The following is a 27,616-nucleotide window of genomic DNA, read 5'->3' on the forward strand; positions in this document are numbered from 1 at the left end:
TCCCTAGGCAGCCTAGGGGAGTGGGAGCCCCGGGGTCTAGGGTTCGGGTGCAAGGGGTGGGGGGAAAGCGTCCTAGATTTAGGGCCAAGAGGGTCCCAGGGTCTCAGGAGGGGATTTGGGGTCCCGTACAGACTAGGGCCTGGAAGCCCCAGGTTCCCGGGCGCAGGTCCAAGGCCCTGAGTGTCAGGAGCGTCCCAGGGTCCGGAGCGCAGGTTCAAGGGGGCCCGAGCAGCCGAGGTTGAGGGTCCCAGGAGAAGACTAAGGGGCCCCAAGTATTAGAAAGGTCCCAGGAGGGGAGCTGGGGTCCCGGACATCCTAGGAGAGTGGGAGCCCCCGGGTCCTGGGCGCAGATCTAGGGGCCCCGAGTGTCAGGAGGGTCCCTGGCGCGTATCTAGGGGGCCCGAGTGTCCGAGGCTGAGGGTCCCAGAAGAGGTGCTGGGGTCCTGGACACCTTAGGAGAGTGGGAGCCCCCGGGTCCCAGGCGCAGATCTAGGGGGCCCGAGAGTCGGAGGCTGAAGGTCCCAGGAAAGGAGCTAGGATCACGGACACCTTAGGAGAGTGGGAACCCCCGGGTCCCGGGCGCAGGTCCAAAGGGGCCCCAGTGTCAGGAGGGTCGCCAGGTCCCAGGCGCCCTGGGCCGCGGGTCGGGTCAGGATCCCGGGTCGCGGGTCCGGTCACGGGCAGGCTGGGCGGAGCCGAGCCGCCCCTCTCCTGACATCAGTTCCTGCTGCCCGGCGCGGCTCCTCCCCCGCCGCCGCCGCGGCCACCGCGCCTGCCCTCTCTCCCGGCCCGGCCCGGTCCCACGAGCCGCCTGCGCGGAGCCCCGGGCCCGGGGCGCGGGCGGCGCACGAAGCAGCGCAGGGCGGCGCGGGGCGGCCGCGCGGAGCCGCCACCACGGAGCCCCCGGGCGGCGGCTGGAGGCAGCGGGAGCCGGAGCCGGAGCCGGAGCAGCACCCGGAGCGGTTGGCGGCGGTGGCGGCCCGGCGCGGGAGGAGACGGCGAGGCGGCGGCGGCCCCGGCCCGGGCACTGGCAGCGCCTCCAGCACCATGGAGCCTGGCGAGGTGAAGGACCGCATCCTGGAGAACATCTCTCTGTCAGTGAAGAAGGTAAGGGCGCCTCCCACCCAGCCTTCGAGGCCCCTGCGGGCGGACCCCTCTAAAGCCAGCGTGCGACCCCCTAATCCCAACCCATTCCCCTCTTCCTCGAGCCTTGTGAGCCCGGGTCCTGCCAGGCCTCCCTCCATCCTCCAAGAAGTTCGAGGGGAGCCTAGCCCCACCTCCACCCCCAAACGCTTCTCCTTCCCAATGACATCACCCTGTCCCCTTCAGCCAGCTGGGGCGGGGGGCGGGAGAGGCTGGCTCCGCCCCTGTCCCCCCTTCCCAGCCCCCCACCCCCACCCGGCCTGTGGCCTGGAGGGGAGTAGACTCTCCTGAGCTCCCGAGGTCCTATTGGCCCTTTTGAAAGAGCAAAGCTGAGATCAGCCTCTTCAGAGTGTCGAAATGACAGCCTCAGGGGATGGACGGGTCACCCCCCACCCTCGCCCACCCCCAGGTCTCCTGATCCCTGGCAGCCAGTGGCACCCCTCAACTGGCTCGCTTGGCTTAGTGGGGGTGACTGACAAGATCCTCCTCTGTCTCCTGTCAAGCCCTTCCCAAGCCCAGTCTCATCCCCTGTGTGTGCCCAGTCTTGGGTGACTGCGTCTGGAAGGATTCTTGGTTCCAGTGCCAAGTCAGAGAACCGCCCCCCCCCCCCCCCGCCCCCCTTCTCATCCCACTGCTGGGCTCTGATGGGACTTCCCTAAATTCACCTTGCTGAATTGGCTCAGGGAGGTTCCCCTCTCGGGTGTATTTTAGGACATTTTTTGGAGGAGCACAAGGAGTGACCTGCGGTTGTGATTCATTAGAAAGTACCCTTTTCTGTCCTTTTTTCCTTCTATTTCCAGGTAGAACATTTATGGTCATGGATGATTTGGGGGGATGGAGTAGGTTACGCTGAAATGGGTCTGGGAGGACCAGCCGGTTTTAGTTTGGTAGTGAATGCTCCAGGGTGGTCTTCTTCCAAGGTCTTTCTACATCGACCTCCAGATTTGGTGACAGTTCCAAGAAGTAAGGAAATGAAACTGAAAAAAGGGTTAGTGGAGAAGAAAGAGAACATACACTGACCCTTATTTTCCCAGCCCCAAGTGACCGAAGTGCAGAAACATCTGGCATCTTTGGGCCAGGGAAAATGCCCTGGAGGTAGAGTGGCCGGACCATGGGCACTCATTCTGCCCCTATCACCTCTGTTTCCTCATTTATAAAATGAGGTTGGTTAGACAGAATGGCTCCTGCTAGGTTTGAATCTCTGAGTCTAGGAGGAGGAGTGAACAGCTCTTCCTTCTCTTAGACAGGGTGTGTTCTTCTCTCCACCCTTAAATTGCTTGAAAATTTAACTGGCAAAGATAATTGGGATTTCTTTTCTTAAAAAGCTGATTTCAGAATGAGCCATCAGTACTAATGGTGTTGTCATGTGTCACTTGTAAAAGTATGAGATCTGTTTCTTCATTTGTGAGATGAAGGATGGTTGTGAGGGTATCCAGTGAGATAATCTATGGAAAATGCTTTGCAAAACTTAAAATGCCATAAAAATGCTGGTTGTTTTCATTATTATTTAATCATAATTGCATTATTTATTCATATAAATAATAATATTGATTATTATTGCAGCAGCTAGATGGCACAGTGGATAGAACACTGGGCCTCGAGTCAGGAAGACCTGAGTTCAAATCCTGCCTAAGACATTTACCAGTTGTCTGCCTCAGTTTCCTCAACTGTGAGATGGAGATAATTTTAGCATCCATGTCCCGGGGTTATCGTGAGGATCAAATCAGATAGTATTTGTAAAAGCATTTAGCACAGCGTCTGGCACATAAATAAATGCTTATTTATTTCCCTTCTATGAAGAAGATGATGATGCTTGGCATATAGTAGGCACTATATAAATGTTTATTTCTTTCCCTTATATTATTAGTATTATGCCTGGCACGTAGTAGGTGCTATTAAAATGCTTATTCCCCTTTTATTATCCTTATGAATATTGTGCCTGGTATGAAATAGGTGCTATATATAATGAAAATGGCCCTCTTTAACGTTGTTATAATTATGATCATAATTATCTCACTGGTGAGGTTGGCCTCGTCCTGCTTGTCCTCAGAGGGCAGAACCTGGAGTAGTGGGCTGCCCCCAGGAGGTGAGGTGGGTTCCTTCTCTTTGGCAGTCTTCTAGGAGGGATTGGATGCCCTGTTGTCCAGGAGACTGAGGCAGCCTGTTGTAGCAGAAAGTCCTGGATTTCAAATCAAGAAGACTCTGCTCTCAGGACTCTTGCTGACCCTGTGACCCAGGTGGCAAAGACTCAGTTTCTTTATCTGTAAAATAGGGAACATCACAGCATGGGCCTCACAAGTTTTTCCTACTGGGTGAGGCCCCTCCTGGTGAGCTTAGGGGAGATGTGGGCAAGTGTCCAGTCAGGACGGGCCAGTCTGGATGGAGTGGGGTTTGTACTGTTGGATGGAGGGGTCCAGTTCTACTGACCTGCCCGATCTATTTGAGGGTTCTTATGATGATTGTTTTCTGTAGGTCCAGCTTGAACAAGGTGACCCCTGCATCCTTTCCAACCTGGATATTCCATGTTGTTTTTGGGTTTTTTTGTTTTGTATTACCCGTTTTGTATTTCTAAATGTAATGCCTGGTTTTTATAATGGTACGTGATTTTTGCTTGCCCAGGAAAGGCCGAAGGAACAAAGCACTCTGTTAAAAAGCAATAAATCTTTTGAATAGAAGAGAAGGGTGGACTGCTGACTTTTCTGATCTTATCTGTGCCAGTAGTGGCATCATTCCGGGAGGTCAGGAAGTTTGTCAATCGTTTCTAATATGTGTTTGGAGTTAGGGGGGTCAGTGGGAGGGAAGTCACCCATAAAGAGGTGATGGAAAGGAAGATGACAGCCTGGAGGCCTGAGACCTGGGTGTGGATCTTGGCTCTGACTCTAGCCAAATCCCTCACCTTCCTTGTGCCTCAGTTTCCATACCTGAAAAAATCAAATGGGTTGGATCAGATGACTTTCTGAGGTTCCTTCCCTGAGGTCTATGTCTAAAATGCTGTGAGCCTATAAAGTAGGTTATGTAAAAATGTTGCCTAATGAGACCATTAGGCAACATGCAAGCTTCCTTCAGCAACTACCTTGGCCTCTGGTCAGGTACACGTTAACAACAACGAAAGCCAACATTTATAAAGTGCTTTACAGCTATTATGTCATTGGATTTCCTGGGCAACCCTGGCGGCATAGGATCCTAACAAAATCTAGAGCTGAGAAAAACCCTAGAAACCATCTAGTCTGACCCCTTGATTTTACAGATGGGGAAACTGAGACTTATAGAGATGAGATGACTTATCCAAAGTCACATAAATGACTGCATCTAGATGGGGAAATGAATAGAACCTCTGGCCTGGGTCAGGAAGACGTGAGTTCAGATCCCACCTCAGACTCTTAATAGCTGTGTGTCCCTTAACCTCTGTTTGCCTCAGTTTCCTCAGCTGTAAAATGGGGATAATAATGTCCCTAGTTCTCAAGGTTGTGAGGATCAAATAAGCTAATATGTTCAAAGGACTTAGTACAATGTCTGGCACCTAATAAATGTTAGTTCTTGTGATTATTTATAATTAGTTCCATTAAATGTCACACACAGGATTTGAATTCTGATCTTACTCTTTCCATTCTACTGTGTTGACTAAGTACAGATAATGCATTTATTGGACTGTGAACTCCCATTTTGCAGATGGAGGAACTGAGGTTCAGGGAAATGAAATGACCTGTTCAGAGTCACATGGGTAGTAAGTCTCTGAGGTGGAATTCAAATCCACACCCACTTGACTCCAGATGGAGCGTTCCTTCCCTTATCCTAGACCATTCTTCAGAGAGAGACCATTGCTTTAGGCACCTGAAGGCTTGGATCTGTTTTCTGAGACTTGGGGCCCTGTTACCATATGTTTGAGCAAGCCCACTTTGTGTGCTACTGTCGAGGCTGTTTAGAGATGGAGAGGCAGCGTATTCCTCATAGTCTCATTGTGTCTAGAGTCAAGCTTAGAGACTATGCTTACCAGGTCTGTCCAACTCGAGAGCTTCCTTAGTACTGTGCTGTCTGCTTCCCACCTCCCTACCAAATATAAGCTCCCTGAGGGCAAGGACTGTTTCATTTTTAAAGTTTCATATTCCCAGTACAATTCCTGGTACATCGTAGGTGCTTAATAAATGCTTATTGATTGTTTGAGTTATTGATACCAGAGGTACATAATCGTCATTGCCCATCTGGGCTGCATCAGCTGTTATGTGTCCCTCTGAAGGTAGATAATGATTAAATTTTAGGATCTGAAGTTGGAGGGAGCCATCTGTGTAGGTCATTTAACCCAGCTCCCCTGTTTTACCAGTGAGGAAACTGAGGCCTAGGGAAATTAAATGATAAGTTTAGTAAATGTAAGAGGTGGAATTTGAATCTGGTTCTTCAAAGCCAAGGCTTGCTTTCCCTGCACCACACTAGTACCTGAAAGGTTTCTGATGTGTCCTCTGCTTTAGTCAGACCCTACCTGGGCTGATTTTATTCTTTGGATCTCAGTTTTTTCATTTGTAAAATGGAAGGCGTCAGACTCAGTGACTTCTGTGTTCCAGTCTGATGATGCCCTAAACTAGGCTGTGGGCTCCATGAAGACAGGGACCCCCACCTTCTCTACATTTTGTATGGCCTTTAGGGCAGAGCACACAGTTAGTGCTTAATACATGTTTGTTGTATTGAAAAGAGGTCATTTCTGTCTAGAGGCATCAGAGAAGTCTAGGTGGAGTGGCCTCCATCAGATTCCCATCAGTTTGGTGACTGGAAGAGGTCCTGGAATCTTGGGCTCCCACCACTTGTTCCCAGGGCTTACTTGACCTTGTTTCATGGATTCAAGAAAATTGCTTCACCTCCTACTTCTGAAGCTCTCTTTCTCCTCCTCTTCCTCTCCTGCTTTCCTCCAAGTCTCAGACAAAGTCTCCCCTTCTAGGAGAAGCCTTTCCCAAGCCCTCCAGAGTGCCAGTGCCTTCTCTCAGTTTACCCTGGCTCTCTCTTGTTCACATGTAGTTGTTTGAGTGTTGTCTACCCCAGGGCCTGTCTTTTGATGTTCTTTGTATGACTGGTGCCTTGCACAGTGCTAGGCACAGTAGGTGCTTAGTAAATGCTAGTTGACTATCTGAGTTCTCCCTGCCTACTCACAGAATGGGCTTAACCCTCTCTTCCTCTTTCATAGGGATGTTATATAGAGGAGAAGGATGGAGGTGATGTGGTTTGGGTTTCTAGGAAGACAGGTGTAATCCAGATGGGGATGTGATTGTTAGGATATGGAAGTCCCCAGCTGCGCACCTTGTGAGTGACTCTCTGAGCCTTGGTTACCTTGTCTGGAAAGTGAGGAGATGCCCGCTGTGGGATCCATGGCCCTATGTGTCCATTTTCCCCGTTGGCTTTGGCATTGTGTTTGCCAGGCTTGGAGTTCCTGGAGGTGAGCACTATAGTGACACAGGGAAGGTGAGAGGGCTGTCTTCACTACCTTGATTGAAGCTTTAATCCCTCCTGACTAAGAGGCACGTGGTGGGTTCATCAGAAAAGGAACTGAGAGGTCAAAACTTTTGACTCAAATTTGAAGGGTAAAAAACAGAAACAATTTCCATAGGCTCTCAAAGCCAAGATGCCTGCAGAGACCTCACAGGTGCAGCCTGAGGTTGCAGATGTGATAACAGTTCAAGAGAAATGTGGTCTCCCAAGGACCATCCCCGGCTTCTTGGACAGGAATAAAGCCATAGCTGGGACAAGGGGAGGCAACATTCAATTTGATCTGTGGCCTGGTGGATAGAGTACCAGACCTGGAGTCAGGCAGAGTTATCTCCCTGAGTTTCAATTTGGCCTCAGTCACTTCCCAGCTGTGTGACCCTGGGCAAGTCATGAGCCCTGTTTGCCTTAGTTTCCTCATCTGTCAAACGAACTGGAGAAGGAAATGACAAACTGTTACTCCTGTATCTTTGCTGAGAAAACCTAAAATGGGGTCATGAAGAATCCGACATAACTGAAAAACATCTCAACCATATGTATGTGAGCCAGTGGGAATATAAAGGAGTTAAGGACATGATAATGGTCCCAACCTTTGGGGAATTGATAGTCCAATGAGGATATAAAAAAAGACAATTAATCAAAGGATTGGCTTCATGGAGGAATGGGGCTGAAAATGGACTTTTCTGGGTAAGAGAAGGGGAGAGAAAGACCCAAGTGAAAATATCATCTAACTGAGAACTGTCCTCTTTAGGCCTCTGTATCCCCATTTGTCAAATGAGGGTCTGGGTCACCTGTCTCATCAATTGAAGCCTTTGGTCTCAATTTCTAAGGTTCTTTCCCTATCTGATGAACTCTGGGCTTCAAGACTGAGGAGAGTGAGTAGACCACAGTCTTCGTGCTGAGCTGTTTATTGGTAAGAGGGGAACCAGTAGAAGGAGGGGGTGGAAGAGAAGGTTTCTATATAACTTTCATGGGATATTTGAGCACCCAATGGGATGTGCAACCTAATCTCCAGGAATTTTCAAAGTAAAATAATTCGATTATGCTTTTTGAAAAATGAAAAACAAAACAGCCCATCAACACAGAAATAGTTCCTGCTGGACTTGCATTTTCAGTTTGGAATCCACCAAGTCCTTGAATCAGAATGGGGAGAAAACAGCCACCCTCAAACTGAACTGTTGTTAGCTATTGGTCCAAAGGATGACTTGATTAATCCAGCTGGTCTTTCCCTAGGGGAGAGCGCTTTCTGTTTCAGCTTGAAACTTTTTTTTAAAGTTTTACTAAAATAGTTCATCTCAAACTTTAGTCTTTGAACTTGCCTTCTCATCAGGTACAATTAAATGAATCATTTCCATGCATCAAGTGTGGTGATTTTTTTTCCTGCTCACTGCATCTGATTCATTTTTTCATTCCTTTCCACATTTCTTCTTGTGGTTGCTGTGAGGGTGGCCTACATTCTTCTGTTTTTTTCTTACTTTTTGGTATTTTATCAAGTGCTTTCTAGGTTTCTTTGTATTTACCATACTCAGTCTGAGTAGTATGGTTTGATTCCATTATGTTAACAATTCACAATTTATGTAAAACTCTTTTCCTTTTGTTGGACAAAGAGGCTACTTTCCATTAAAGTGGCTTTTTTTTTGAGGGGGTGTCTAGTTGTAAAGCTTCTGTGACCAATTTTGAACGGAGAGTTTGTGTTTTCATTGTTTTATTAACAAAGCCAATGTATATTCCACAATTTCCTGCTGTGCTCTCTTCTTATCAGTTAATCTCAGATTCTGTCAGAGAAAGGGAGAATCCAAAGATCAGGGAAAGTGTGTGTCCTTCCATCTCCATATCTAGAACTATCTCTACCTTATCTCTATCCCCTCATTTCCATATCTGCATCTATCTTTTTATCTCTGTCTCTATTTCTGTCTTCCTCCACCTCTCTATCTGGTTCCATCTCTATTTCTATCTGTCTCTTTCCTTCCATCTCCATATCTGAATTTATCTCTTTCTTTGTCTCTTTCCATCTCTATTTGGATCTCTCCATGTCTCTATTCATCACCTATATTTATATATGCATATATATGTATATTTGGTTCAGACCTCTGATTTCATCACTATGGAGAAAGTCCCAATGTGGAATTTTTCTCCACACTGATAGTAAGTCTTCTGTAACTTATAGTCATCCTTGGGGCATTAAAGTCATTATGTGTCAGAGATGAGATGGAAAACTTTGTCTTTCTTACTCAAGGGCCCAGACTTTCCCCTGATACTCCTCCAACTTAAGGGGCCTCTCAGGGAAATATCATCACCAAATTATTGTTGGTGATTTTGCTTAGTAGCTAGGTTGAGGAATGAACTGGACCCTATTCTCGATCCTCTCTCTTCTACTGAATGTCACTGAGGAGAATGTTCATCACCTGGGAACCCTGAGGCTGAAATTCTCATCTCCTCTGCCTGGGTAACATCTGACCCCCCCAGGTTTTCTCATCTTTGCTTGTCCATCCCCTGTCCATTCTGGTTAGGTCAGACTAGCATGGCAGATGAGAGTCAATTTTTTTCTTTTGCTTCTCTGGGGCTAATGGCTATTTTAGGGTCATGGGGACCAGCAGGAGTCTCTCTGTTTGGCATCTACTGAGGCTTAATAATTGAGTGCAGCTGTTACTCAACTAGAAGAAAGTGTCAGACAGCTGAACCCCTCATCTCTCATATGCATGCACACACCCCTCCTTCCTTTCCCAAGTCTCTCTGTCTCTTTCTTGCTCTCTCTATCCCCACACACTTTCCCTCTTTCCCTCTCCCTCTTTTTCTCTCCTTTTCTTTTCCCCTGCTATCATTTAGTCATTTCAGTCATGTTTGATTCTTTGCCACCCCATTTGGGGTTTTCTTGGCAAAGGTATTGGGGCAGTTTTCCATTTCCTTCTCCAGCTCATTTTATAGATGGCAAAACTGAGGCAAACAGGATTAGGTAACTTGCCCAGGGTCGCACCGCTAAGAAGTATCTGAGGCTGGATTTGAACTCAGTGAAGATGAATCTTCTTCATTCCAAGCCAGTCACCTAGCCGTCCATATGGTTGGAGTTGGCTCTGATCCTGAGTTCAGTGACTAAAACTAGGCATCTGCTTTTTCAGGAATTATCTGGCCTTATCTCACATTGTGGTTCAGGCCCAGGCTGCCTGGATATTAGACAGTCAGTCAGTCAATAAATAAACATTTATTAAGCACCTATTATGTGCCAAGCATGTGCCAGGTGCGGGTCAGTTCCTGTTTCCTGCTGAGGATGGACATGAGGTTCCTGGTTCACGCTTCTCTGAGCGGGGCATTATTCTGGCCTTGTCTCCTGTTCCGATGAGTTGAAACTTCTGGATTGTCCTTCATGGCGTTGACCTGGTTTCCCTTTGAGTATGCGCAGGGGGCTCTGGTCTCCTGTTGTGGGATTGGGCTGCTTTGCACTTAGGACCTCTCAGCACCTTCTCTCCTCTCCATTTTGCTCCTCTGAAAATTTCTGACAGTCTCCTTGTATAGTCCTGGGCTGGATGGGGGAGTTTATGAGTGATTTTCTTTAACATTTGTAACTGTGGGTGCATTTTGAGAACTTTACTGAGGTGACAGGATGGGGGGATAGGGCTCCTCTAGCACCTAACATAGCACCATCTTCTTGTATTTTGGAAGAGGGGTACATCTGGAAATGATAAAAGGCATTAATAAAATTTATTTATTGGGCAGGAGGCAATTGAGGTTAAGTAATTTGCCCAGGGTCACACAGCTAGTAAGTGCCTGAGGCAATACAATTTATTTTTAATAAAGAATAGAAATAGTTGATGTGATAGAATAACTGAAACTAAGAGTAAGGTCAGAATATAGTCAATAAGCATTTGTTAAGAGCTTACTATGGATCAAACAGACTGTACTAGCCCTTGGGATATATAAGGAAAAAGGAAGTGGTCGCTGCCCGCCCTCACGGAGCTTATGATCTTGCTGGGGATAAAACATATGTTAGTATAAAAGAGAGAAAAAGTTCATTGGGTTGGCATTCATACCCCAGGTTTCCATTTGGGGGAGATTCTTGCCTCTCCAATGGGCAGAGGATGCTCCCTTCCCATCCAGGTATCAGTACTCACCATCTCAACACCAATGTGTGTGTGTGTGTGTGTGTGTGTGTGTGTGTGTGTGTGTGTGTGTGTGTGTGTGTGTGTGTGTATGTGTGTGTGTCTGTGTGATCATCGAAGCTTCCAGGGATGAATCCATGTCCCCAAAACCATCATGGACTTTGTCCTTTTCCTTCCGGGCTTCTGATGCAAGTCTTCCAATGTCAGCTGGGCTTTCCAGCAGGTTGGTTTCTCAACTCTGGCCTTGGGAGTGTGGGCAATGGTTGGGGTAGGTGGCCAGCTCCAAGGCCTGGAGACTTTATTTTTCAAAGGCCATGTTAATGAAGAGGGAGCCAGGTGTACTCTGTCTCTGCCACATCCTGTGTTGTTTCTCCTCCCCCAGCGGAGGAGAAACCCAGGTTCCAAAGGCTCTCATGGCTCTGATTCTTGGCAGGGAGGTTTTTTCAGGGAAAGTTCATTTGGCGGCAGTCAAAAGTTCAGGACATCAATTGGGTTAATTAGCTCAGACCCATAGAACTGGGAGAGCAACTTGGCTGCTTTTGTCATGGAAGCAGATAAGGAGGAGTCCAGCAGCTTCAGAACATGGGCAGCTCAGGCCAGCTGCCTTCTTTCTGGTCCAGGATTCTCCAGACTTCATTTTAAGGCAGACATTGTTCCAGCCTTCCCCCCACCAATCTCCTCCAGAAACTCCAGTTGCCAGAGCCCTGAAGGACTGACTGACCCTATAACATGTCAGATCTTCCCCCCAACATGTATACTGGGCACTTTATGGAACGGTGACTTGGGCCAAAGCTTGACAGATTGGAGGAAGGACTACAACTGGCATCCATGCTGGATATTCATTCTCCGAGCAGGCCAGAGGAAAATCACTCTCTGAACCTTCTCTGCTTCCAGGTTAAACCTGCTGGTCAGGACACTGGCCTTAGAGCACAGAATGTCAGAACTGTGAGGGCCTTAGAACACAGGATGTCAGAGCTGGGAGGGCCCTTAGAGATATCTAGCCCAACCCCCTTGTTTTCCAAAGGAATAAATAGGTCCAAGGGAGAGAAGGGGCCTGTCCAAGCCCATCCAGGGATAGGAGTATTTGAAGCCAGGTTGTCTCCCTCCAGGTCCAGTGCTCTGGTACTCACAGCAGTTGACCTGTCTTGGGAGGACATGATTGTCATTCATCATGTCAGCCTTCAGGGGCTAAGAATATACCCCAAAGTGTCCCTAACACCTCTTAATAAGGGATAGTGTACAGATGCAAAGGACATTGGGAAAAAGAAGTGATACAAAAAACAACAAAGATTCATCTTGAGAAAAAAAAACTGGGCCTTTCGTTCCAGGGAAACGCTGAGGTCATTAAAAAAACTCTGCATTTTCCCAAAGACAATCAAGGCAGCTAGAAAAAGTACAGAAGTGATAACTATCCCTTCCCTCAGGGAGCTTGCTTTCTTGTGGATCTGGCTTTCTATGCCTCAGGCTGGTTATTGTGCCTTGGGTTTGGGAAGAAGTATTAAGAAATAAGGTCCTAGCTGAGAAAAAGTGGGAAAATAAAAACAGACTGAGAGTGTTTCTGCCCTTTGAATGATGGGCTGGACTGGAATGTTGGACGCCTCTCTTGGTCATCCCACTTAGATTGTAGCAGGGAGGGCGTGGAAAGCAGAGTGAGATGCTCCTGCCAAGCTCTGGCTTCCAGCTCCATCAGTGAAGGAAGAGAGTAGAACCCTCATCCTCATAGCTGACATCGTAGAATGTTCTCTATACAACAGTGCTGTGAGGTAGGGGCTATTATTGTCCTCAGTTTTCAGTCATTTTCAGTCATGTTCAACCCATGACCCCATTGGGACTTTTTTTTTAGCAAAGAAAACCCCCCAACGGGGTCACAAAGAGTTGGAAGTGACTGAACAACTACAGTGTGCCAGGGGTTATTTGGGGTGTTGGAGGACTAACATGTCTAGTGTGAGGGCTGCTGAGCCCTTTTCTAGGCTTCTCATCCACCTTTGGTGTCCATTTTCACCCAGCTCTTCCCATCCTGACTTTTTACTTTCTTTTTTAGAATATTTGCATTATGATCAGGTTTTATTTATACCAAGTGTGTGGAGTTGGTTCAATATTAGGAAAACTATAAACAACACCGGTATTGATAATAGAAAAATGAAAAACTACATTAATACAGTTAATATATATACATATACATAATACATTTGATAATTTAAAATATATTAAGGATACAGAAAAAAACTTTTGACAAAATATGTTTCTTATGCTAAAATCACTTTTAAAAGCATAGGAAAAAATCAGTCTTCTCTAATATGATCAATATTATCTATCTAAAACTGTGGGCCCCAGGGAACATTAGGAACCTTGAAAGAGGAAAAACTATCTTAAAATACAGCCTGGGTTAATATTCCAGAACTGAGCTACCATATCTCCCTAGCAATCTATAGGGTTTCCCCTACCAGTTTCTATATAGAATCCCAACTAAATATTCTGGTTAAGTGGAAGAGGATGGAGCCCATTTCCCTGGAGTGGACAAACCCTTCTAGAGATAGAGAGGAGATTGTCTTTGGATGAGTCAGCATCGTGGTCACAAGCCTGGATGGAGGAACGCCTTGTTCTGATGTCCTCTTTACAAAGTTTCTATCACCCTTAACCCAGTCACCTAATGAAAGGTCCCTTTCCTTTTGTCCTTGACCTGTCCTACCTACTTTTCCTAGGGGCTTTCCCCTGGAGTCTGGAAAGGGTTCTATGGAAAAAATATTATTTCTTAATATTTTTAGAGAAACTAAAAAGATTTTTTAAAAATGCTGCCACACGTCTGAGTCAGGATTTGAACCCAAGATTTCCCAGCTCTAAGTATAACACTCTTTATTACTGAAGGTGCTATAATGGAAGGTGATAGTGTCTGTGGAGACAGAGAAGCTAGACATTTGGATAATGTGGACCTTATATGAGTGAATTAGCCCTGTTGTTCAGTCAGTTCAGTCATATTGGACTCTTCATGACTCCATTTGGGATTTTCTTGGCAGAGATACTGGAGTGGTTTGCAAGTTCATTTTACAGATGGGGAAACTGAGGCAAACAGGGTTAAATGATGTTCCCAGGGTCACACAACTGAGTGAGTGTCTGAGACTGGATTTCTGTCTCCAGACCTGGCACCACATCTACCAGGCCACCCAGATACTCAAGAATTAGCCCTAGATCATCACTAAAAAGCTAGTCTGAATTTGGGAAAGTACAGAAAGTGTTGTAAAAGAATAAACAGCACAGGTGACCTCAAAGAAGAGATAAGAGATGGCACCTCCCTGGCTTCCTTTGCAGAGGTGGAGGTCCATGATCACGTATAACCTCAGGTTCTTTTTTTTTTTTTTTTGGATGTGTCATTTGGGTTTGCTGGATTTTTTTTTCTTAATATTTTTTTTTATGTTATTAAGGATGGCCCTCTTGGGAGAGGGGAGGGATACAAAGGAAAATCTAGGTGATATAAAAAAAAAGACAGTGATGAAAATCTATTATGAAAAAGAAAAAGAAAAGCTATAGGGTAAAGAGATTAAATGGACTCTATTTGCTTCAGTCCCTTGATGCTAGTGCTGAGATATGGGCTCTCCCACTGTTCACAGGGATCCCAAGCTTCCCCTTCTGAGACTTTAGGAAAGCATGTGACTTTTCTTTTTTTTTTTTTAGATGGAACAAAATTTTTTTTAATTAATTAATTTATTTAACTTTTAACATTCATTTTCACAAAATTTTGGGTTCCAAATTTTCTCCCCTTTTGTCCCCTCCTCCCACCCCAAAACACCAAGCATTCTAATTGCCCCTATGACCAATCTGCTCTCTCTTCTATCATCCCTCTCTGCCGTTGTCTCCATCTTCTCTTTTGTCCTGTAGGGCCAGATAACTTTCTATACCCCTTTACCTGTATTTCTTGTTTTCTAGTGGCAAGAACATTATCGACAGTTGTTCCTAAAACTTTGAGTTCCAACTTCTCTTCCTCCCTCCCTCCCTCCCTCCCTCCCCACCCCTTCCCTTTGGAAGGCAAGCAATTCAATATAGGCCAAATCTGTGTAGTTTTGCAAATGACTTCCATAATAGTCATGTTGTATAAGACTAACTATATTTCCCTCCATCCTATCCTGTCCCCCATTACTTCTATTCTTTCTTTTGATCCTGTCCCTCCCCATGAGTGTTGACCTCAAATTGCTCCCTCCTCCCCATGCCCTCCCTTCCATCATCCCCCCCCCCCCCGCTTATCCCCTTATCCCCCACTTTCCTGTATTGTAAGATAGATTTTCATACCAAAATGAGTGTGCATTTTATTCCTTCCTTTAGTGGAATGTGATGAGAGTAAACTTCATGTTTTTCTCTCACCTCCCCTCTTTATCCCTCCACTAATAAGTCTTTTGCTTACCTCTTTTATGAGAGATAATTTGCCCCATTCCATTTCTCCCTTTCTCCTCCCAATATGTTTCTCTCTCACTGCTTGATTTCATTTTTTTAAGATATGATCCCATCCTCTTCAATTCACTCTGTGCTGTGTGTGTGTGTGTGTATGTGTGTGTAATCCCACCCAGTACCCAGATACTGAAAAGTTTCAAGAGTTACAAATATTTTCTTTCCATGTAGGAATGTAAACAGTTCAACTTTAGTAAGTCCCTTATGATTTCTCTTTGCTGTTCACCTTTTCATGGTTCTCTTCATTCTTGTGTTTGAAAGTCAAATTTTCTTTTCAGCTCTGGTCTTTTCATCAAGAATGCTTGAAAGTCCTCTATTTCATTGAAAGACCAATTTTTCCCCTGAAGTATTATACTCAGTTTTGCTGGGTAGGTGATTCTTGGTTTTAGTCCTAGTTCTTTTGACTTCTGGAATATCCTATTCCACACCCTTCGATCTCTTAATGTAGAAGCTGCTAGGTCTTGTGTTATCCTGATTGTATTTCCACAATACTTGAATTGTTTCTTTCTAGCTGCTTGCAATATTTTCTCCTTGACCTGGGAACTCTGGAATTTGGCCACAATGTTCCTAGGAGTTTCTCTTTTTGGATCTCTTTCATGCGGTGATCTGTGGATTCCTTGAATACTTATTTTGCCCTCTGGTTCTAGAATCTCAGGGTAGTTTTCCTTGATAATTTCATGCAAGATGATGTCTAGGCTCTTTTTTTGATCATGGCTTTCAGGTAGTCCCATAATTTTTAAATTGTCTCTCCTGGATCTCTTTTCCAGGTCAGTTGTTTTTCCAATGAGATATTTCACATTATCTTCCATTTTTTCATTCTTTTGGTTTTGTTTTGTGATTTCTTGGTTTCTCATGAAGTCATTAGCCTCCATCTGTTCCATTCTAATTTTTAAAGAACTATTTTCTTCAGTGAGCTTTTGAACCTCCTTTTCCATTTGGCTAATTCTGCTTTTGAAAGCATTCTTCTCCTCATTGGCTTTTTGAACCTCTTTTGCCAATTGAGTTAGCCTATTTTTCAAGGTGTTATTTTCTTCAGCATTTTTTTGGGTCTCCTTTAGCAAGGTGTGGACCTGCTTTTCATGATTTTCTTGCATCTCTCTCATTTCTCTTCCCAGTTTTTCCTCCACCTCTCTAAAATCCTTTTTGAGCTCTTCCATGGCCTGAGCCCATTGGGTGGGCTGGGATACAGAAGCCTTGACTTCTGTGTCTTTCCCTGATGGTAAGCATTGTTCTTCCTCATCAGAAAGGAAGGGAGGAAATACCTGTTCACCAAGAAAGTAACCTTCTATAGTCTTATTTTTTTTCCCTTTTCTGGGCATTTTCCCAGCCAGTGACTTGACTTCTGAGCATCCTCTTCACACCCACTTGGCCTCCAGATCTGCCCAGCCAGCACTTAGGGGCTGAGATTCAAATGCTGCTTCCCAGCCTCAGGGCTTTGGGTGGGGGCAGGGCTGCTATTCAGTGTGAGATCAAATTCAGCTGCTCAGGTGGGGGCAGGGCCGCCTCACAGGCTCAGTTCCCTCAGGGGGTTTATGTGGAGACCTTCAACAATGGATCTAAGCTCCTGCCTGCTCTGGGAGCCCTTGTCTGCTGCCGCCTCCACTGCTGCCTCCCCCGCTGCTGCCTCCCGAGGGGCCCTGAGTTATGGGGGCACCCCACTCCCCTCTGGACCCACCAAAGAGACCCTCTCACTGACCCTTGTCACCCGTGGGTGGAGGGACCCATGCGGCCACTAGAGATTCCATCCCTGAAGCCTGCTCGGATCTGCTCCTCTTGGGGCCACGCGGCCAAGGCAGGGCTGGGCTCCGCTCCCAGTCTGGTGCGCGAAGGACCTTTTGCGAGAGGTTTTCAGGTCTCTCTGGAACAGAAATCTCGTCTGCTCCATTGTTCTGTGGCTTCTGCTGCTCCAGAATTTGTTGGTAGTTCTTTTTTACAGATATTTTATGGGCTGTGGGTTCGGAGCTAGCGTATGTATGTCTTTCTACTCTGCCATCTTGGCTCCACCCCTCAGCATGTGACTTTTCAAATTTAGATCTAAAGGAAATCAGAAAGTTGTGGCATATAATATGTATATGTATATGTATACATAGATATAGATACAGAGGTATAGTACGTATAAATATGGAGGGCAGCTAGGTGGCACAGTCGATAGGGCACTGGGCCCAGAGTCAGGAAGACCTAAGTTCGAATTGGCCCTCAGACACTAACTGTGTGACCCTGGGCAAGTCACTTCACCCTGTTTACCTCTAAGCAAATCCCAACTGGGGCCACAAAGACTCAGATACAATTGAATAATAATATAATACACAATATGGTATTCACAATAATAGTAGCAAAATGGAGATTTTGAGATGTTGCTTTAAGTTTGCAAAGCCCTGTTTTAGATCCATTTTCTTTTCCTCCTCACAACAGTCCTGAGAGGTTGGTATTCCAAATATTATTTGCATTCTACAAATGATGAAACACATCCTATGGGACATCACATTTATTTCTGAATAGATCTCTCTTCTCCCCTCCTTACTGAGCCTTCCCTAGCAATAACTAATAATTGCTAGCTTTTACATAGCACATTAAAGCAAAGCCCTTTACAAATATTATCTCATTTGGGAGGCAGATGCTGTTACACCCTCGTTTTCCAGATGAGAACTGAGACTGACTAAAGTGAGGAGATTTGCCCAGGGTCACACAAGCTACTAAGTATGTGAGGCTGGATTTGAATTCAGGTCTTCCTGACTGTAGTGGACACATGTGGGTCCTGCTCAGGATAAAAGGCTCCCTTTCCTCTTCCATTCTTTACATTTGCTTTGTTACTTTCATTAATAATAATAGTTTCCTGGTTCTGTTGACCTCACCCTGCATCATCAGCTCAGGTCATCCTTCTGCTTCTTTGGGTTCTCCTGTTGTCTGTTATGGTGCAGGAACACTCTGTTACTCCCATTGACCGCTGTTCATTAGATTTTTATTTAAATTTTATTTCATTTTCAAATGAAAATCTGCCTTCTCTCCTTTCCCAATCCCCCAGGCCCTACTCAGAAGAAATTAAGTTAAAAACATGTATAGTCGAACAAAACATTCCTCACATTAGCCACATGCAAATATCTTTATGTATACACATGTCTCTGTCTGAACTCCTGAGTCCCGTCGCTAGTCTATAAGGACATGGCCATTATGTTTTATCATGAGTTCTCAAGGCTGCTCATTGTATTATCTATGAACCCCAGTTGGCTTAGCCATTCCCCAGTTGATAGGCACCTATCTTTGTTCTCCAGATCTTTTCCTTTTTTTGGAGGCTGTCAGGGTTAGGTGACTTGTCCAGGGTCACATAGCTACTAAGTATTGAGGCTGGATTTGAACTCAGGTCCTCCTGACTCCAGGGAGGTGCTCTATCCACAGTGCTACTTAGCTGCCCCCTCCCCAGATCTTTTCAACAAGTACCTTCTGTGCTTAAGGTAGTAAAGTGATGTGATAAAATGGATGTGGACTATGTGCCCGGGGTTCAGGTTTTTCCTCTGACACATACAGGCTGTGATCACAACCTCCCAATCCCCAAGACAACTCTCCTAGGCTAGAAATTGTCCCACAGATCAGCCCTGAGCTCTTTATACTGATAAAATCACAGATTTGGTGAATAAAACACTCACAAGCATTTATTAAGCACCTACTGATGAAATGGCAGTTACAGGAGTGATAAATAAATACCCTCCCCGTTCCCCTAAGGACACTCCCTAAAGATTTAAGTTACAGGCAGGTTGCTGACCTGTATTAATGGAAGGAATTTCCATTTCAGGAATGAATTAGAAATCAGAGGTCTACATCAGGTTGAAACCCTGAGAGCAATTCTAAACCTTCCAAGGTAACCTACTGTCTTGTCAGTGGGATTTCAAGTCCTGGGTTTCTCTAAAAACATCTCCCTCCCAGGATCATCCTGAGGATCCAGTGAGAGAATATTTGTAAAGCACTCAGCACCATTAAGTGCTATTATCCTTATACCTTTTCTCTGCCAAGCACACTCTGGAGAATGAGGTCACTCAGGTTTGGACACACTGAGCATTCAGTGGTGATTGTAGATTAAAGCAAGTCCCAAAGCATCCCAGTTTCAGGATATGTCTCCTGCTTTTCCTCCACATAGCTCCAGATTTCCTGTAATAATAGCAGTCATAATTCTAGCTAGAATTCATATAAATGTTTTAAGGTTTGCAAAGCACTTTACATATGTGACCTCATCGTATCCTCATAGCATCCCTGAGAGAGGTAGAGATATCCTCATTTTACAGGACACTGAGGCCAAGGGAAGTTAAATGACTGCATCTAGTAGCTGAGGCAGGTTTCAAACTCAGGTCTTCTTGCCTCCACACTCTCTCCTAACAAGCTGCCACCTAACTGCCTCTAGCTACAAGCAGTGATAAAGGCTTGCCACCAACTGGGGAGGAAGCATGATGTCCATTGCGCAGATAGAGAAACTGAGATTCAACAGTCATCCCATCACCATCATAAATGTGGAGCTGAGAGGGACTTTAGAAGTCCAACAGCCCCAACCTGTCATGGGATTTATGTGTTTGTCTCTTCCTTTCATTGATGTCTTAAATCACTTAATTGCTGCCTGCCTCAGTTTCCTCATCTGTAAAATGGGTATGATAATAGCACCTGCCTCTGAGGGCTGTTGTGAGGATCAGATGAGATAATTTTTGTAAAGTTTTGTAGCAAACCTTAAAGTGCTACATAATTGCTAACTATTTTTATTAACATTATTACCATTCCCTTCACAGAATATTATATCCAGTTTTTATTATACCTGTTTTCTGGGGGTTAGGTGAGGGGAAAGACTCTCTAGCTTGTTTTAATTTTCATTTCTTTTGTGATTTGAAGCAGTCATTCATGATAGTTTCATTCCTTCTTTTGCAAACTATGTGTCGACATGGTCATGGGATTTTAGAAACAAATCAGTGGTTAAGCCATGACTCAGACTCATAAAGCCCATTCAGAATGGGGCTCCCAATATTTTCCATGGGTCTCATCCCTTGGCTGAAATACTCCCCAAGAAGGATGCCCTGGAAGGGTTTTCTTTTATTAAAAAAAAAAAAATTGCTCAATGTCTTTTGTTTTTACATCGCCTTTCATTTCCCCTTCCTCTTCCAGAAAGGCATTCTTTTAAACAAAGATTAAAAAAAAGAAGAGAAAAAAAAAGCAGTTGAGTAAACCCAAACAAAACATCAACCAAATCCAAAAGTGTATGTAATGTTCTGCATCCATAGTTCCCCACCTCTATAAAAAAGGAAGGCATCAGATTCTCCTTTCTTTTCTTTGGGGCCAAGTTTGGTCATATAATTACACAGTGTTCAGTTTTGATTTTTTTTTAGTGATTTGTGGAGTTGAATTTCCTTAAACATCTTCCATATGTTACATAATCTTTAGACATTAATAGGATACAAGGTCACATCCCCATGCCTCCCAACCAAGGCTTAACCTGGTTTGGGATTACCACCTCCTAGCCATAGGGCAGATGAGACCTGATTGATCAGCAAGTTGGATGCATTTGGTCCTGATGAAACCATCAGGGAGACTACTGTTGCCTGGCAACTCTCTCCCTGGGTACCAGAGGAGAGCTGTCCTGGAGGAGATCCCTGGAGTAGCAGCTGCTCCTTGGAGCTCTCTATTGCTAAGGAAGAATGGACCCTGGGGTGGGAGATGGCTTAAACCAATTTTAATCACCCATATTTCTCGTATATATTTTTAAAGTTTCATTTTATTTTTTTAGATACCAGAGACATTTCCCAAAATACCTCCAATCTCTCTGGGCTTTCCCTTGTAACCAAGAAACAGTTGAGCAAAACAAGTGGGTTTAGTGTCTGATGCTGAATGCGCTCTTTTGCACCTGTGGTCCCCCACTTCTTGACAGAGAAGAGGAAGATTTTTCTTTATTTGTTCTCCACGTCCTAGATAGGGCTTTAATCAAAATACAGTTGGGTTGTTTTTGCTCTTATGATAATAGACATTGCATATATTCTTCTCCTGGTTCATAAGAGGCTTCTCATGTTCCTCTGAATTCCTCATAGTTTTGTTTTATCTTCTCTTTGAGGGACCTGTGACAAAGGTAGGGTTGTCCAGTGGATAGAGCACTGGACTTAGAATCAGAAAACTTAGCTTCGAATCCTCTCTCTTTCTAGCCATGTGATCTTGGATAAATCATCTCATCTCTGACCTTCCATTTTCTCATGTGTAAAATAAAGGGGTTGAACCCAGTACCTCTAAGGTCCTTCCCAGTTCTGAATCTATGATCCAGTGATTTCACTGGTGCAAGGAGACTGGGTGAGGAAACTGCCAACGTAGACCTGCAGTTGTTTTGCAATTCATAAAAGCAATGAGAAGTTAAGCAATTTTCCCAGGGTTGTTATTCAGCCTAGTATGGGCAGCTAAGTGATAGAGTGGTGGACTTGGAATCAGGAAGATTTATCTTCATGAGTTCAAATCTGTCCTCAGGCACTTACTAGCTGTGTGACCCTGGGTGTTTGCCTCAGTTTCTTCATCTGTAAAATGAGCTGGAGAAGGAAATGACAAACCACTCCAGTATCTCTGCCAAGAAAACTCCAAATGGGGTCACAGAGAGTCGGACATGACCAAAATAACTGAATTATAACAATATTCACCTGCTGTGTTTCCTTCTAGCTATTAATCAATAGACCATCCACATTGTTTCCAGTAGTTCTGTTGTAACAGCAACTGGGTGGTGCAGTGGATAGAGCACCAGTGCAGGAGTCAGGAGGACCTGAGTTCAAATGTCACCTCAGACACTTGACACTCACTAGCTGTGTGACCTTGGGCAAGTCACTTAACCTCAGTTGCCTCATCCTGGGTCATCTCCAGTCATCCTGATGAATATCTAGTCACTGGATTCAGATGGCTCTGGAGGAGAAGTGAGGCTGGTGACCTGCACAGCCCTCCCTCACTCAAAACAAAGTCAAGTGCAAGTCATCTCCTCATTTCTCTGATGGCATGGTCTTCTTCAGCAACAAAGGACGAACACACACACACACCTGTTCTAACAAAAATTGCTCCTATGAATACAAAGAGAACTTTTTTCCCTTTCAGGGGTGGAATCCCTGAGTCAGAGGGGTCCATCCCCATATTGCCTAAGGAACTCAAAGCACTTTTTCTACACCTGGGTACATGCCCAGCTACCTGTGAGGTTGGTAGGCTTCCTCCTGGCACAGAATTTACCATCTGTGTGACCTTGAGCAAATTACATCCCTTCTCTGTGTCTCAACTTCCACATCTGTGAAATGAGAGCACTGGACCAAATAAACTTTAAGATCCCCCCAATTCTAAATCTATGAACCCAAGTTACTTTCTTTGAGCTTCAGTTTTCTCATCTGTAAACGAGCAGGTTGCAATTAATAGCCTCTGGGGTCCCTTGGAGGAATCATCTAGGATCCTTTGTTCCTTTGAGCCCAGAGAGAAGGAGGGGACTGGCCCCCCAAGTCAGCAGCCTGTGCTTCTGCTCCCGAAGTGAAAGCGAGGTGTTTCCTCTCTTGGTCCACACGGTCCCCCAGCCCCTCCCTGGTGCTGATTGCCCCACAGCTGTGGGCAGGGGCCAGGTAGCAAAGGTGGCATTGTTAGCTGTGTTATTTCCAAGGAGCAATTCTGATACTCCACAGATGCTCTTATGGAAACCCCATGGCCACAGAAGTTCTTAGTCTGGGCCCCACAGGGGAAGTGGGTGTGAGAGGAGAGAGGGGAGGTCACAAGGCCCAAACCAGGGGCTGCTGGGAAGTCTCTCATTGAGAGTGGGACCGGCCCAGATTACAATACTCTGAGTCAGGTCAAGCACGTGTTTCCCCTGGCAGCCTCGGGAGGCAGAGCTGTCAGCTGACTGCCCTGGCCAGGGCTCTATGGGAAAGGAGATGCCAGGGCATGGGGGCAGGGCATCCAGGGCTTTCCCCAGCACTCGGGTCTGAGCAAGTTCCAGGGATGATTTTGGATTTGTTTTTTGGGGGTGATCCAGACCTGTGATTTCATTGGTACAGGGAACTCCTGGATGGGAAAGTCCTCCTACCAATGAAGATTGCAACTCTTCTTCAACTTAGAGGCTTAGAGCAGAATTGAGAGATTGTGACTTGCCCAGGGTCACACAGCTAGTGTCATCAGTCGGACTTGAACTCACATCTTTCTGGCTTACAGTATATCCACCATGTCTCAGTACAAAACTAACATTCATGTTAATAATATTGATTATATTGTCCAATTAATGTTATCCAAATATCAGTTATAATAACAACCAACTTTTAGAGGGAATTCTGTCTGTATTCTACTGTGCATCATAAAATCATAAATTTAGAGCTGGGAGATGCCTCCGAGGCAATGGAGTCTCACCCCTCCTTTTATAGATGAGGAAACTGAGGCCTGTAGAGAGGTTGGGTGACTGGCCCAGGTCAAGTATTAAAATATGGTCACCTTCTTTTGTTTTTCTTTTTTTTCTTTTTCACAAATAGAGGAACTTTTTATTACAAGTGTAAGAACCACCAACAAAAATATACAAATGAATAAAATTTAAAAATTCATAATAAAATGACAATTTATAAATTATTAATATGAATAAATATAGGCAAAATGTATTTTAACAGAACAATATTAATAGCATCATATGGACTTTTGTGTCCCCTCCCTATTGTCTTTTCTTTTTGTTTAATTTTTTTTCTTTCAGACATACTTACTTTTTTAAAAATTTAATTAATTTATTTGTTTTCAGTTTTCAACAATCACTTCCATAAGTCTTAAAATTTTCACAGCCACCCTCTTTACACATTTGGGATTTTTTTTTTTTTAATTCTAATTTCCCAGCTGTAGGGAGCTCCCAGGAAGGAATTTCCTCTTTCAATGCGGATTACCATCTTTTCTTAAATGACCAGTACATAGCAGGTTTCTAGGATTGTAGATATAAAGGGATCAATTCATCCCAACTCCACCTTTTATAGGTGTAGGAAATAGTGACAGAACAATGAAATGACCTCGCCCATGGTCACACAGCTCGTGAGGGTCTGAGGCAGAATTGGAACCCAGGACCTCTTGACTCCATGTCCAATACTCTTTCCCCTACACCATGCTGCTAGTGTCTAGCTGGTCCCTGAAGCCCCTTTGGACTCTGAGAGTCTGCGATGTTGGTGCTGAAGCATTTTGCATACATAAATAATCTCATTTGTTCCCCACAACAGGTTAGCAAGGAAGCTGCTTAAGATTGGGGATCGTTTATTCTGTGTCCTCAGCGTTGTCCCTGGAATATAGTAGATGCTCAGTAAATACTTGCTAACTGACTGGGGAAGAAAAGCAAACCCTGGGGGGCGGTAGTATAGATATTATTATTATGTCCATTAAAAAAAATAACAGACCTGTCATTGATGTAAGGAATTCCTGGTATGGAAACTCCCTCCACTAAAGCAGATCTTCACCCACACTCCACACCTACCTCCACTCTGCCCAAGTTAACCAGTTTGCCCAGGGTCAAACAGCCTGTTTGTTTCATAGGATGTGAAGCCAGGTCGTCCCGACTCCCTAGGCCATCCCCACCTCTCATCATCCCTTCATGTGTCTAAAGTGAGTAAGGCTAGGAAAATGCATAGGATCACTCAGCTAGTATGAAGGGTGAAATATGAACCCAGCACTCTTTTCACCATGCCATATTGTTGCCTAAAAGAGCCAACATAAAGGAAGAGCAGTTAATAGAAAAACTGGATAGAGTTTGTGGTTATGCCTTGAAGGTAAGGCCTCATTGCTTCAGAGGATTGTGATGATCTCTTGGTGACCACTGCCTTCATTGGTGTAGATTGCGGCCCATCTGGACCTTTTTATCCTTTGAGATTCTTATCCTTGCCCTTCCATCAGTCTCCAGTGTCTGGTTCTTTTAATATTTTGGAGCTTCCAGTGCAATCTTTGGATCGTCCATCTGTCGTCTCCTATTCTCCCTACATTCGTTGCTACTCAACAAGCATTTATTAAGTGCCCACTGTTTTAAGGGGTTGGGGCTACAAAGTTAAAAAAAAAAAAAGCCAATAGCCCCAGCCCTCTAAATTGCAGGCTCATAAGCTTTCTGAGCTGGTTTCCAAATCCATCGACTTCTCTGGCGATCTGACCCACATCTCTTCATCATTTCTGCAGAAGCAGCACCAGAGACTTTGTCAGAAGCTCTGCTAAATAGCCAGGTGATCTCCAGCTACCAGTGGAACTACTCTGGCAGACAAAGAAGTAGTCAGTCTGGGGCAGCCTGTTCTTACAGAGGTCCGACTGACTCTCTGGGATCACTGTGTTCTTTTCAAGTGGTTCACCCGCCATCTCTTTAATAATACATTCTAAAATTTTGCCAGGGATCCACATCACTGGCTGATAGGTTGTAGATTTCGTTCTCCTTTTTTTCTAAATTGGGACCACATGTGCCCTTCTCTGAACCTGGAGTGGGTCTTATTGACCATGAACTTTCACACATCCTTTATTGTGGTTTAGCAATCCCATCCTCAAGGAATGCACATTTTCACAGATAGTATTATTAACCCAGGGGCTGCTAGGTGGTGCAGTGGATGGAGGGTTGAGCATAAAGCCAGGAAGACCTGAGTTCAAATTCAGCCTCACTTACTAGCTGTGTGACCCGGGGTATTTGCCCCAGTTTCCTCATCTGTAAAATGAGCTGGAGAAGAAATGGCAAACTATTCCAGTATCTTTGTCAAGTTGGAGTCATGAAGAGTTGGACGTGGATGAAAATTACTGCAGGAACATAATAAGTCCACATTCATGAGCACAAAAGAAAATAGCCAATAATAATTTAAGGAGGGAAAAGGATTTAATTTAATAATTAAATGAAGTATTTTATTAATTAGATAATAATTAATTCTTTAATGGGGAGTAGAAGGGAGGTAGAAAATCAGGGAAGGTGTGGAGTAAGGGCAACCTGAGCAAGGGATTCTAAGAAGTCTCTGCCTTCAAGGATCTCGTGTTCTAATTCATGGGGGAGTCCACATGTAAATAACAAGATACATACAAGATTTATACCAATTAGTGAGAAGGTAATCTCAGAAGAAAGGCACTGGCTACCTGGGGGAACCTTATTGAACAACAACACCGTTCCATGTCAAGAATAAAGATTTTGTATTTTCCATTGGAGGGCAAGCACATGTGCCAACAGTGATATGAATGAAAACGTTGAAATGGATGGAGCTAAACTCGGATCAGTCACCATGCCCCTCTCAGACATACCACAAGGGACCTCAGGAGCCATCTCCTTCAAACCTTTTACTTTACAGGTGGGAAAACTGAGACCCATAGAGGGGAAGTGATTTGCCTCGGACAAATCAGATAGAGAGCTTCAGATACAGGATTTGAACTCAGGTCCTCTGACTTGAGGGCCAGTATTCTAAAGCACATGCAAGTGACAAGGGATGATAGGCACTGACTGGTGCATGGGGCATGTGTGCTCAGGGCATCTGGTTTGCTTAACTTTTATTTTGTTGTTTTATTTTGTTTGGGTTTTGTTTTGTTTTTTTTTTGTTATGAGAGGGGATTCGATTTAATGAGAATTAACTAGTATAAAAAACAAAAGGTCCTTCTTTAAAGGGAGGGTGAAAGAAGAAACAATCAGAGGGAGAGGTTGAAGGGATGGAGGGTACTTCCAATGTGAGAAGGTCAGAGGTGGAGTGAATTTCCAAGGTATCCATGTCATGGTAGAGAAGAACCAGATAGTCAAGAGTCAGGAATTTATATTGGGTGGTCCTAGAGATCATAATGGGCAGTTACCTGACAGAGTGGGTAGAGTGCCAGCTCTGAATCAGAAGGACCTGAGTTAAAATCCCTCCTCAGACACTAGCTGTGTGACCTTGGGCAAGTCACTTCACCCTGTTGGCCTTAGTTTTCTCATCTGTAAAATGAGCTAAAATGACAAAACCCCTCCAATATCTTTGCCAAGAAAAACCCAAACAGGGTGGCGAAGAGTCTAATGCTACTGTAAGACAGCAGAAATAATAGTGAATTGTTGCAGTTTATTGAGTAAGAGAGTGACATGGTCAGATCTGACCGAATCCCCTCCCCGTTTCTGGGCTTCAGGTTTCTCTTCTATAAAATGAAGAGTTTGGACTCAATGACTGTCAAGATCCCTCCCGGTTCTGGAGTGATGATCTTATGATACATTGGCCTCCAGAACAGACCTGGCCTGCTTCCTGAGGGCCAGCCCAGCATTCACAGAGAGTCATATCACCAGTGTGCTGACTACCTGGTGATGAAAGAAATGGTTTTGGCCATGGCAACCCATGAAGTGAGGAAAAGTACACAATGTCCTTCAGTATTCACAGTAGTGATGGTGTCAGGATATCAGAACAGGGAGACAGGGTGCTAAGAATCACACACTTTTTAGGCCATTGTTGGTCTTCTGAATAGGAAATCTGTGTCCAGTGATGCAGCGGACAGACTGCTGGGGGAGATGAATTGAATATCAAATGAATGTC

At 44.7% G+C, this 27,616-nt stretch overlaps 1 protein-coding gene across 2 annotated transcripts in view; it reads left to right on the forward strand.

The window, feature by feature from the left end:
- Window positions 1-876: 876 nt before the first annotated feature.
- PLEKHM2 (pleckstrin homology and RUN domain containing M2) overlaps window positions 877-27,616 on the forward strand; it is a 61,251-nt gene continuing 34,511 nt past the window's right edge. For both annotated transcript variants that reach the window (XM_072608965.1, XM_072608966.1), the window contains exon 1: window positions 877-1,107. In XM_072608965.1, the coding sequence (XP_072465066.1) occupies window positions 1,048-1,107 (60 nt within the window). In that variant the 5' untranslated portion in view covers window positions 877-1,047. The remainder of the gene's footprint in view (window positions 1,108-27,616) is intronic.

This window comes from Notamacropus eugenii, chromosome 5, assembly GCF_028372415.1.
Source record: "Notamacropus eugenii isolate mMacEug1 chromosome 5, mMacEug1.pri_v2, whole genome shotgun sequence".
NCBI lineage: Eukaryota > Metazoa > Chordata > Mammalia > Diprotodontia > Macropodidae > Notamacropus > Notamacropus eugenii.